This window comes from Polypterus senegalus, chromosome 2 (assembly GCF_016835505.1).
Source record: "Polypterus senegalus isolate Bchr_013 chromosome 2, ASM1683550v1, whole genome shotgun sequence".
Classification (NCBI taxonomy): domain Eukaryota; kingdom Metazoa; phylum Chordata; class Cladistia; order Polypteriformes; family Polypteridae; genus Polypterus; species Polypterus senegalus.
This window is the reverse complement of record NC_053155.1, coordinates 86469513-86482640: the sequence shown is the minus strand read 5'-3', so window position 1 is coordinate 86482640 and position 13128 is coordinate 86469513. Positions and strand designations below refer to the sequence as shown.

The following is a 13128-nucleotide window of genomic DNA, read 5'->3' as shown; positions in this document are numbered from 1 at the left end:
ACCACTTTTAACGTACAATTAAATAAAGTGAACATCTCTGAGAGCATTTTGCCACTATACATATACAACGCTTGACAAAAATGGTTTAAAAAAGATATATAAGGGTTTTACACAAGATAATACAGTATATTATACAATCACTATAACAGAAATGTAAAACTAAAGAAAAACTAATGTAGTATAAATAAGGAAAAGTGAAGTATAAAAAATATTGTTATTTACAAAGAATCAAATAATAATAATAATATAAATAAAAAATAATATAGTTTATAACATCAGCTCCATCTAAACAAAATTTCATGTTAATCTTCATATTGGCCCCCTTGAATGAAGTTTTTAGGAAAACCAAGAGATTTGAACTGCTGACGAGTTTTGGGATTGTTTAAGTAATGTGACCAGATAACTAGAGTTGAGAAGGTGAAAATGAGAGTAAGAAGCCATTAGTATTCTGTGTGTGTGAGCTGGCTGTTGAAGAGTTGGGCACTCAGAGTCCAATAATTTTGTTATTTTATATGCTACTCCATTTGGAATTATTGCATCACTCTAGAATAATGAGCCCTTTTATGTGGTATTCAGTGGAAAATACTTTTGGTTTGGATCAAGCACTGAATCCATTGTAACATTTATACAAGAACATTGCATTGCACTTACGTTATGCATACATTTCCCATAGACTGCTCGTAAAGTTCTCATAGGTTGCCCGAGTTTATTTTCTACTTATTTTATACAATTTAATTAACAATAAACTTGTATTTATGGTAATCTCTAGTGCTTTCAGGGGAAAGGCATTCCTTTGCTGTCCCTCACTGCATGTTCCCTAACCCCCTATGGTGCCTTTTATACTGTATAATCCTACTCCTTTCTTGGCAGGTGGAGGACATTATGATGAAGTTTGATGCAGAACTGCGTCTCCTTAGACACCAAAAGATGCAGCTGGACATTGGTGTGAAGATGGCTGACCTGCGTCATTTGACTCTGTATGAGGAGTTGCTACTGCTCAAGGATTTTGAAAGGAGAGAGAACACTCTCCAGGAAAAGGTCAACAGTCGCATTGAGGAGAGCACGCTGATGACGGTTAGTATGTGCTAGTCGCAGAGCAGCTGCCTTAATTTCAGTAATTCTGGATATGCTGCTCATTCTCCTTTTGTGTATTCTGTCTCCCTATCCAGAGAAAGCTAGAGGAGTGCAGTGCACTGATGGATGTGAAAAAACGAGACATTGCTAAATTGCTGGAGCGTGAGAAGATGGTCCATGCTTCATTTCAATCACAGCTTGGAGAGAACAACAAATTTGTAAAATTTCTGACCAAGGTGTTTAAGCTGAAGGTGAAGAGAGTAAAAAAAGAGGTGTCTGAAGAAGGTTTGTTTTCTGCAATGAACCAGTGACAAGTGTGTGTCAGATTTGGACCATATTTATGCTCAGAATGTTTATTTACAATATTAATATATCAGCCACAGCATAACCATATGCTTACAACCACTTATGAAAGGTTTGCAATAAAAATTGAGAGTCTGATGGAGGAGCCCTTCTTATAATTTCATACTTGTTCATATTGTCATCATAGTACACTGCATCTACAGCATCCATGTGCCTCTTTTTTTTTGGTACTTTCCTGTTGCAAACAAATTTCTGTCTGGGATAATAAAGTCTACCATACCTAACCTAGCCTAATATCCATTTATATATACAGTACTGTAATTGGGCACTACTAATATGTTTCATAGTCAGCATGGCCACAAAACAAATATCCTTTAACTACATTTTGTTCTGTTATGTTTTTGTTATTTTTTCCTCCCTAAAATGAAAGTGTTCTACCCTTTTTATCTTCTCTATTCATTTTGACCTTTCCCTGACATAAAACAGACTCAACTTGTTTATGAGAGATGTCAGATTTATAACTCTGGCATCCTAAATTCCCAGCCTGTGCAAGACAGAGATTAATGTCTTATAAAATATACAATGATAATGTTTATAAAATGTAACAGATACAGTCTTTATCTTGAAAATGTCACACCCACACAAATATGTATCCATTCGTGCATTTTCTGTACCAGCATATTCCTAATGTGGTAAGCCAAGGCCTAACAGAGCAGGAACTCAACCTCAGTAGGTTGCCAGAAATATCAGGGCAGTTTAGCTTCAACTGTCAGCTCAAGTGCATGTCTTTGCACAGTGGGATGAATCTGAAATAAAAGTATTAATACTAGAGTCTCCAAACCTGATACAAAATAGCCAAACAACTTTAATAAATCTATAAACAGTAGGTTTACTTAATAGATACAAATGAGGAATAACTAATCTATCAAATAAACAGACAAGGAAAGCAAAACCCCTGCTACCTGGTTAGGCCTACCTATTATGATGTGTTCCCTCCATAACTTAGTGGGTTGACTCACCAACTTGCCATGCTCCATACAGTATATCATTCTGATGCCCTTGTCTCTCACCAGTCTTTATTAACATCGTGCCAATCGTGCATTTCTCCCAGATTACTTCTGTAGTTCAAACTCAATGTGGTATTGCAGGAAACTGCCATTTAAAAAGCAGCTTTGGGTATTTTTTTTCATCCACCTACATAATACTAGAACTACACATTCTAAACTTCCCCTGAGCATGGAGGGCTCTGGCCAATCAGTTTGCTCTAGCAATAAGCAGCAGGGTTCAAAGTACCTTTCTTCCAGGAATCCTTGTATCTTCAAGTGCCTGGTGCTGATGTAGCTTGCCCCCTCTACAGGCACCCAGTATGCTCCTGTTTGCAGCCTGCACTTTAGGTTATAGTACATTTTTTTATCAGAGGATTTTTCCTTCCCTCGTGGAGTTTGCATGTTCTCCCCATGTCTGTGTGGGTTTCCACCGGGTACTCCGGTTTCTTCCCACAGTCCAAAGACATGCAGGTTAGGTGCACTGGCAATTCTAAATTGTCCCTAGGGTGTGCTTGATGTGTGTGTGTGTGTGTGTGCCCTGCGGTGGGCTGGTGCCCTGCCCAGGATTTGTTCCTGCTTTGTGCTCTGTGTTGGCTGGGATTGGCCCCAGCAAACCCCTGTGACCATGTGTTACAACAACAACAACAGCATTTATTTATATAGCACATTTTCATACAAAAAAATGTAGCTCAAAGTGCTTTGTTAGGATATAGCGGGTTCGACAATGACGGACCGACTGACTTTTCTCTGCTTACAACTGTCCCTTAAAATATGTTTTTTTGTTTGTACATGCTCTGTTGAAAAACTAAGATACAATTTTACTTTTCTTCAGATGAGGATGAAGAGAGTGATGATGAGTCACTTGAAGAGTCATCCTGGGGCAGTGAGGAAGACGACTCAGAGTCAGAAACAGGAGCTTTGGATTTGAGTACCTGTCCACCTAGTAAGTGCTATTCAACATCACAAGTTAATAATGGAAAATTAGGCTTTTTAATTGAAACACTACAACCACTAACCACTCCATCTTGTGCACCACTGGGACCAGTCAGAGCCCTTCATATGTTAGCTTTTACTGTGGTGTTACACTTATTAATAAAAAAATATCCCTAGCTGTTAACCAAATATCCCATGTTTTAGCCCCTATACCCTCTGATAACTGTACTGCCTAAAATACTGATTAGCTGTCCTAAATATTTTTAAATGTCAGTCAGAATTCAATCGCTGGTAATGAATTACATTTTTAAAGGTAAGTGGCAGAATCTTACTTCATTTATTATAAATTTGATGTACAGTATTAAAGCAGAAGCATTCACTGTTTGTTTACAACAAAGTCCTCATTCTTCTTGAATATGTAAATATTTTAAATAATTAGTTGAGTTACTTACTGTCCTTCATGAAACTGAAACATATCTATCTTACTGAATTGTAATTGCAATGCAATGGAATACACATTTATTTTTATTATAGAATTATGAACAAACACACACAAAAAAAATATTCTTTTCTAAGCTTATACAGTATTTTTTTTTTTTTTGCCAGTTCTGAAAATATCCGAAACATTAGCTGTCCTAGTTAGAATAATAAGAAGTGTACATAGTATATAAATTGAATTGAGGTTTTATTTGAAATTCTTTCATATTCTGTAACTTTTTCTGAATTTCTTTATTAACTTTGTAAGTCCAAAAAGCTCTGTTTAGTGTAACATATAACAAGTGTTATAAATGTATGGCATTCTGACAAATACATTTTCTTAGGCCAAACATTTTCTGAACTCCGCAGTCTGGGAGGAAATTACAAAAAAAACCCCAAGAAGAAAAGAAAACCCCTTAGCACACTCAAAATCAAGCTCAGTTTGGCTGAACTGCAAAGCAGCACCATTAAAAATTGTGCCTCTATTCACCAAAGGAACACTACACCCAAAAATGATCATTTTTAGCTATTATTCATCCTGTGTTGTGTGCAGCAAACAATATCAAAGCATCCACAAGTAAAATCTCAATGTACTCGTGTCACATGATCCATATGTCAGGTATGCAGTTGTATTTTTTAACATCCTAAACACATGTCTTCTTCTTCTTGCTGCTCCTGTTAGGGATCGCCACAGCGGATTATCTTCTTTCATATCTTTCTGTCCTCTGCATCTTGTTCTGTTACACCCATCACCTGCATGTCCTCTCTAGCCACATCCATAAATCTTCTCTTAGGCCTTCCTGTTTTCCTCTTACCTGGCAGCTCTATCCTTAACATACTTCTCCCAATATACTCAGCATCTTTCCTCTGCACATGTCCAAACCAACACAATCTCGTCTCTCTGACTTTGTCTCTCAGCTGTCCAACTTGAGCTCTAATGTATTCATTTCTAATCCTAAACATCCTGAACACATGTATTTTTATTCAAATATTATTAGATAAACCTCATCCAGAAAAATCTCTCATTAACAGCTGGGGAGCATGCTCAGAAAGGAATGTACTATTGAACTGACCCCTCTTCCTTAAATATAATAGATACAAAAAACACACAAAAATATGTAAACCTATAGTATATTCACAAAGCAATACTAGCAATAATAAAAAGAAACACAATATATACATGTTCTGTATATACATATGTGAAGTAGGTCTATATATATATTTCTATTTATACCTAATATGTCATAGTAGCCGGAATTGAACACACTATTGAATAGATATGCAGATAAAATAAAAGTGCCCAAAAAACGATAACACACCAATAATATGGCACTGGCACAATTAAACAGCTTCTATTATTGTTTGATGTCATAAATTCGACCACTGCAATCATTCTTCCAAGACAAAGTCAAGTGAGTAGTCAAGCAAAATGAAACCTTTTATTAGCTAACTAAAAAGATTACAACATGCAAGCTTTTGAGGCAACTCAGACAAGATGTCTCAGAAGGAGCCTGAGTTGCCTCAAAAGCTTGCATGTTGTAATCTTTTTAGTTAGCCAATGAAAGGTGTCATTTTGCTTGACTTCTCACTACATTCATAATGGCTAACACGGTACAACACCCTAGTACTAAAGACAAAGTCAGGCAATTCATGCCTTAGTGACATACAATAGGTGAAAATTGATTTCTGCAGTCTTGTTCTAAGATCCTTCATAGAAATGGTGCATAAGAGTCGAAGTCTGGGGAATCAGAAGGTCGTGTCAATCTAGATGGTGTTATTGCCGATGTGTAACACACATGCGCTGTATATAAGAACATTTTCATCCTGGAAGACATTCCTCCCAATAGCATGAAAGTAATGCATTGAAGGATGGAGAGCAAACAGAATGCTAAAGGAGCGTTATCATCGACCTTGTCTTCTAAAGACATGAGTAATATGTCAGAGCAGACAGGTCTTCAATTCCAACACTCCTTTTTGTTTGAGCATGCACCCCTGCCATTCACTACAAGATTTTTCTGGAAGTGGTTCATTTAACAAGATATTAGCCAAAATATATGTCTTTGGAACATTGTAGGCATACTACTGGGTATATGGATCCTGTAACACAAATAATTTGTGATTTTTAATGGATATCTTGATAATGATTGCTGTTTGTTTATTTTTGGTCCCTATAAAAACCTATTGTATCAGGATGTTTGTTATGTCTGCTCTCCAGTAAAACATTTTTCTCAGCCATTACTACAAATAACACAGTGTAAAGTAACAGATGGAAAAACATTTTTTGATGGAATATTCCTTTAAAGTACCTGAAGTCTCTTTTCCTTTTTACTACCCTTAAATTAATGACATCAGGCCTGCTCAGTATTTTTATTTATGACTTTGAGCAATGTACAACATGATTTAATGAATTAATATAGGACCCAGGTGCTTTCAGTGTACAGTATTTTATGTCCCTCAGGTATTTCTGTACCTTTTTGTTTGAGACCTGTAATTCATACAGTAAAATAAAGTGTTATAAATGTATGCTGAATATACGGTATATGTAGATATATATATACCCCCTGTGCTGTAGTATAATTTCCAAGAGTGGTTTTCATCTCTTATGGACTTTATTCCTGTTCTTCATTTGTTATAGACTGTGATCCAGACATTTTTGAAAATACAATCCAGCTGAGAGAAAAACGAATGGACATTGAGGAAGCATTGGCAGAAGAAAAGAAAATTGCAGATAACTTAAAGAAAGAGAACGACTCTATTGCTAAAAAGGTTTTTTTTCCTTGAACTTTCAAAATATCAAAATACCTGTGCAAACAAGTTAACGTAAAACATGACATTCAGTGCTTTCTGTTTTTTAGCTGAAGGTTATCAATGCCAGCTTGAAAGCTGCAGAAGCTGAACTGGAGCTCTTTCAGCGGGAGAAGCAGCAAAAACTCAATGAGCTGATTGTTGTGGTTCCATTAAGGCTGCATCAAGTGAGTCAAGAATCTATACATGTTGACAAGCTTTAGCTGTATGTTGTAAGCCATAGTGTCTTTTATGTGTGGCAATGGTTAAGCTGCTGCTGCACTGATCCAGCATTCTGGGGTTGAATCCCACATGATGGTCACAAAACAAAAACAGTCGACTTTTCTTTTTTCCTCTGTTATTAATCTATCCTTTTTCTACTGTTTTTGTGAAACTGAAGTATATCCTTAGATGTGGTGGGGTTGCAGAACACTTACTACATTATATTTCATCTTGAGTGTTGCATGCGCATGCTTTTTACTTTCAGATACTATCAAAGGAAGAATTGTATAATAATACAAGAAAAGATCCAGGAGTAACCCTTTTCACAAAAATGGCAACTAGAAGTTGTGATTAATAATAAGATAAAGCAAACTTGTAGCGGTAAATGAAAGCCCATTCCAAAGAGTGTCTCTAATGATCATGATTTCTTTGACTGTATATGGACAACATGCTGCGGTGGGTTGGCACCCTGCCCAGGATTGGTTCCTGCCTTGTGCCCTGTGTTGGCTGGGATTGGCTCCAGCAGACCCCTGTGACCCTGTATTCGGATTCAGCGAGTTAGAAAATGGATGGATGGATGGATAGACAACATGACATAATATTCTCAAACCCATTTAATCCATTTCATGATCGTTGGGGGGGACAGAGCCTATCCTGGCAGCACTTGGCACAAGGTCAGAAACAGCCAGGGTTCCATTCTAGAACAGGCCACAATCACACACAAACCCACATTCACACTCATACTGAAGGCAATTTAGAATTGCCATGTAACATAGTATGCATATGTTTAGAGATGTACCCGAGGAAAACTCTAACACAGGGTGAACATGCAGACCCCACACAAACAGTGACCAGGCACAAGTCTCATACCTAGAATGGAGGATCCATGAGGTGGCAGCTTTACAGTAGCACCCACCTGTCCATAGATAATAATATTAAAAGACCCAGAATGTCAATATCTATTTGGTCACATCTATTACAAGAGAATTATGAAAAATCTGTAAAATAATTAATGAGCCTTGAGTAATGAGCAACTCATCAAAGCGCATACAAACTATGAAACAATCACTGCTTTTAATTTAACTGAAATATTAAACAATACTGCAAAATGGAATGGGCTATACCATCTTGTAGATTAACTTCTGCCCTATAAATATAAAGTGACGGTCTCAATGTATCCAAGGCTTTCCTGATTAGTTGGCTTCTATCCTTTTTAATGTTTGTCATTTTCTATTCTCTCTGCCTCTGATTCTTGAACTTTTTCTGCAGATCGAGTTTGTGAATAATGTCAGCCTTCCTAACGACCTCTCCCAGGCCCTCATATTCACCAATCAAGCACTGACACAACTGCAGCAGAGAATTCAGGAGCTGCATGTGGAAAAAGTCAATCAGTGGGACCTCTACAAGAAAGCAAGACAGCAACATGTTCAGCTCAACAGAGACAGAAGAGATATGGAGGCCAAGATTCAGAGTCAGTTAATAAGAAACTTTTTAAAAGCACACTTAGGGTTTGAGAATTTGAATTGAGCATTGACTTACATCCTATACTGGGGAAAGATGCTTGTTCAGCCTGGAATGTTTATAGCTTGGTAAAGTTAAAATAATAACCAATACAGCAGAGAGAGAGTCGCTACCAATATAAAGCTAAAATGGTGCAACAGTTCAGTATTTCCTGAACCTTGCCCATTACAGTATTAGTAGGCAATAAATTGTTCAATTTCCCATGTAATGAGTAAGTTCCAAAAAGGATTGGATTGTCACTGAAATATATATACTAGAAAGTAAAAATACAATATTCCTTATCCAGGAAGGACCAGTTACCCTGCTCTTACACCTTGCTCACACCAAAAATATTTTCACCTCCTCCTTTATTTCCAATCACAATTCTCACTACAGTGTCCTCTACCACCTATCTCCATGTTGCTGGGGTCAATTTGGAGATCAGAGGTTGCACCAAACACTTGTAGCCCATAGAAATCAGTGCCTCCTAGTGGCTTATTTGTCTACCCCAACTAATAGTGATGTCAAGGCTCCAGCTTGCAGCAAAGTTTAGCGGAGCATCTGCATGAGTCCCTCTGCTCATGATACTGCAGGCATCTTTCTTGCTCTGTTTAGAACTGACCTTAGGTTCCACGACAGGGCAACAGCAGAGCTTTAGGCGATCAGTCCCTATTTTGTGTTGAGCCTTATCGAGTCTTCTCTATGTAGTACAATGAAATTCCTACTTGTACATCTGCTCAGAACATTTGACAGAAATGCAATACAATAGTTAAATAAAAAATGTAAATAGTATGCATTACACATATACAGTAGAATATTGCAATATTTGATGTTATTCATGTCTGTTCAGCAGGTATGTGAGGATACTCCAGAGATGCCCTAGACAGTCCAACTATTGAATGTCAAAGAATCATTGTGTCTGCTCTTTCAGCCTCTTTCTTTTTGTTTTAGTACTGCAAGAAAAGTGCAAGCAGCTGATGCAGATGAAATTTGGCAGGGTGGTGGATCTGCAAGCTTTGCAGGTTGTGTCTGTCAACCGGAATGTGGAGGAAATGAAAGAAAAGGCCAGAGTGAATGAAGTCATATTCGCCAGAGAAATGGATGCCTGGGAGGTAAGTACTGGTATTGCACAAAGTAACGGGATGAGCTTGGGTAGATCTCAGTATGTTCCCTGTGGGAGATAAGAGTAAGGAAAGTGTTTGACTTAATATTATATTTGCATCTTACTCATGGTAACAAAGAAAGAAAAGCACTGGGAAAAACAGTAAAAATTTGCATAGAAATTCTTTGATCTGCCTATCACTCACAGTCCAAAATTAGTACACCCTCGCTAATTTGACTCACTTTGGCAGAAAGGATTTTAGCCATGTAAAGTTAAAGTGTTGTGTATGCTCTCAGGTTAAATATACCTATCCTTGGGATGTTTGAGCAGTCTTTCAACTAACAAAAGCTACATAATAAAGGCCAAGGAACCAAAGAAAATCCAAGAAACATTTTGTTTTGGAAAATTTCAATCAGTGGAGTGTTCAAGAGAATTTGTAAACCATTGAAAGCCCAAAAACACAGCAGTGATCATTTTAAAGAAAGGAACAGACATATAATTTTTTGGCTACAAAGCTAAGTTCTTAATTTTAAGCTCAAAACAAGGCATCATCCTGAAAAAACACCCCCATCCACAAAGCATGATGTTGGCTACATTGTCCAATTAGAACATTTTTCTATATCAGAGCCTAAAAGACTTATGAGGATATACTGGAGGAATATATATTCACTAGTAGTTAACACAAAAGTTCGTAATTATAAATTGTAATGACACATTTAATGACTAACCATTGTATTGTGAAGGTTCCTGCAACCAGGGTATCAGTAACTACTCTACCATTCACCTGAAGCTATTTCAGTCATTATGCCATGTATTGTCCTTGGAAGGCTCTCTCATTTATTTACATTTTTTCTCATTTTTATTTCCTTAACTTTAAGGTATTTTGACCTAACCACTTTCACATCAGTATAATGAAGGCAGTGGGCAGCCTACTAAATTTAAGCTCATCTTTCTTAGATTTACAGTTAACAACTCTCTATTATAATAAAAAAATCTTGGGGGACGAGACTTTTTATCCTGCAACGAAACGTGATCTTTTGAAGAGAGACACTTTCACGTCCCGCGAGAAGTGACTTTGTGCCAAGAGATTTAACCACGCCTGGGGCCAGAAATAAAAGAAAATGAGTAGATGACAAAGAAGAACGTCGTAAAGAATTCAAAAACGTTGGCGCGATACACATGCAGAGCAGGTTAGAGATATGGAAGAATGAAAATTCAAAGTTTCAAATAAATAATAGTAAAGATCTCATTAGCGCAAACAAATGGAAATTATTACTCTGTGAAATAATGGAACAGCAAAAAGAGATTGAATATATTGTTCGGATTTCAACTTTAAGTCAGAGACTTGTAGATCATCTAATTTATGTTGCCATCAGGGAAAAGTCATGTTTCTTCCCAATAAAAAGGCATATCCGCGAGAATTAAAAGATTGGTTGTTTGGTGAAAGTGAAATCCCGCAAGAGAAAATTTCAAGCCCCGCGAGACAAGATTTTATGCAAAGAGATTTGGAAAAGTCCTGCCCAAATCTAAAACATTTAAAACCATGTACACGGTTCAATCATTTCTCATTTGTGTGAATGCTATTGTTAGACACAGTTCGTGTAGAGAGAAAGAAATGGGCATTTATACGTTGCGTTGTTACGATGCAATTCCAAACACGGAATTAAAATTCAATGTGACATAAAGGTAAAAGCAAAAGGAGGTTGAATATATGGACATAGGTGATATGACAGAAGTACGTAGATATTGTTTGGCTTTAAACTTTAAGTTGGAGACTTGTAGATCATCTAATTTGTGTTGCCATCAGGGAAAAGTAGTGTTTCTTCCCAATGAAGAGTCCTATCCGCGAGAATTACAAGTTTTGTTGTTTGCGAGTGGCAGAGATGCAAAGTTGCTGGCACATAGCACAGGCATGGGGGTTGGCGAGTGAAGCCCCCTAGTTATTTAGATAATGAGGAATTCCTGTTTATCATATGTCACTGAATCTGCAAGACATACTCATAATCTCAATGTATTTCCAAAATAACCCAGTAGATGGTGCTGTATACATCCTTACTCTGATGTGTACTCACCTGTGCTTCAATCTTTGGCACCCACAGTTATCCTATCATTTCCTAATTTGCTGGTTAGCTTTGACATAACACTCCAAACACATGTCCAGGTCCAAATAATACTAAAGTGGTATAATTTTGTCTCATGTGTGTGCAAAAAATGGAAAGGGTAGATTAAATAAAAAAAACAAAATAATATGTATATTAAATAGCAAGACTGGATCGGATGGTTTGATGAATTCATGTCCTGAATTGTTAATTGTTTTAAAGTCCTGGGGTCTGGCTTATGGTCAGAGGCTCATCTAATGTTTATGGTAGAGGTTAATTAGGTTTAAACCAAAAAGTAGGTTTTATTTCTAAACTAAAAGTCTGCTTTTCCAGAAAAAGGTATGGGAAATGAAGGTGCAACAGGCTGAGGTGACCCGTGCCAACACTCAAAAACTGGACGAGCTCAACTCCATGCTGATGCAGAAGGCACAGCTTGAGGAGCGGCTGGATGCCAGGCAGAAGTCACTGGTAAGCCTCTCTCTCACTATCGGCTTCTTTGTTTCTCAAACCAAGGAATATTAACCTGTACAGGAATGAAGGAGGCTTTTAAATTTCGTCCACAGGGCAAGCAGTTCCATGGGAAGCCACAAGCTGAGATAGAGGAGAGGCAAAGATTGATCGAATTGGTAGAGATGCAGGCCCAAGAGATTGAAATCCTGCAGGACGAGATTGACATTCTCTCCAGAAAAGGGGGACACATTCTTCCCCCAGCTCAGCCACCCAATATGTAGGATGCTAAGGAGGGTAGTGCTGAGAGAATGCTCCAGAACAAAACATGTTATATTTCTCTGTTTCTCACAGCTCCCATTCCTTTGCCAAATGATTTTAATTTTGAACGTTTTCTGTTTTGCCAAAGAATAACAACATCACCTCAATGGCTGCTGTTTAAATAAATTTTAGCTCTCTCTATATATATATTTGTCTGAGGGAGTTGGGCCCTTTCCAGATTCAGTGGCGTCTGGCTTGCAGAGACAGAGCTTGCCGTTTTAAAGCCTGGTAACTGATCTGTTTAATTTCCTCCTTTATATGGATGGGCTCACAGGCTAGGTCTGCTGCCAGGCAGCTTGTTTTTAAAAGGGGTTTTCTATCATTTACATCAGTAGGTGGCACTGTTTCCTCTTGTTATGCTCGAGGAGTGTTAACAGTGTAACTCAATTCCCATATTCAACACATAACCTTCCCACTCACCACCACCCCCATCATACCCCACCCCCCAAACTCCAAATGGTTTAAATTGGGAAAGAAACAACTTATCTTTGTGCAAAATAAATCTTATGATAATAAATGGCTCCAGCTCTTTCTCTTCTCCGTCTTTTTCAATTTGAGTTCATTGGATGCTTGGTTTTCTTTTACTTGCTTATTTTCCTTTTGGGTGTCAGGGCTCTTTTACCAATCACTGTACCCTAAATGAGCAGTTTGATAGTTTGTCTGTTTGTTGCTTTTAGTTGCTAATGTGTGTGAAGCCATCACCTCTAGGCTGTGACATTAGTTCACATAACTTCTCCTTCAGGGTCTTAAGGGTCAGAAGTTTTCCCAAAAAGTAATTTTTCACACTAGGCTGCGATTTAATTACTGATTTTAGAGCTGT

At 37.6% G+C, this 13128-nt stretch overlaps 1 protein-coding gene across 3 annotated transcripts in view; it reads left to right on the top strand.

The window, feature by feature from the left end:
* The window catches only part of LOC120523121 (cilia- and flagella-associated protein 44), a 105292-nt gene extending 92463 nt beyond the window's left edge, over positions 1-12829 (top strand). For all 3 annotated transcript variants that reach the window (XM_039744111.1, XM_039744112.1, XM_039744110.1), the window contains 9 exons: positions 871-1074; positions 1170-1359; positions 3256-3366; positions 6469-6599; positions 6689-6805; positions 8109-8310; positions 9291-9451; positions 11874-12008; positions 12104-12829. In XM_039744111.1, the coding sequence (XP_039600045.1) occupies positions 871-1074; positions 1170-1359; positions 3256-3366; positions 6469-6599; positions 6689-6805; positions 8109-8310; positions 9291-9451; positions 11874-12008; positions 12104-12271 (1419 nt within the window). In that variant the 3' untranslated portion in view covers positions 12272-12829. The remainder of the gene's footprint in view (positions 1-870; positions 1075-1169; positions 1360-3255; positions 3367-6468; positions 6600-6688; positions 6806-8108; positions 8311-9290; positions 9452-11873; positions 12009-12103) is intronic.
* Positions 12830-13128: the final 299 nt, after the last annotated feature.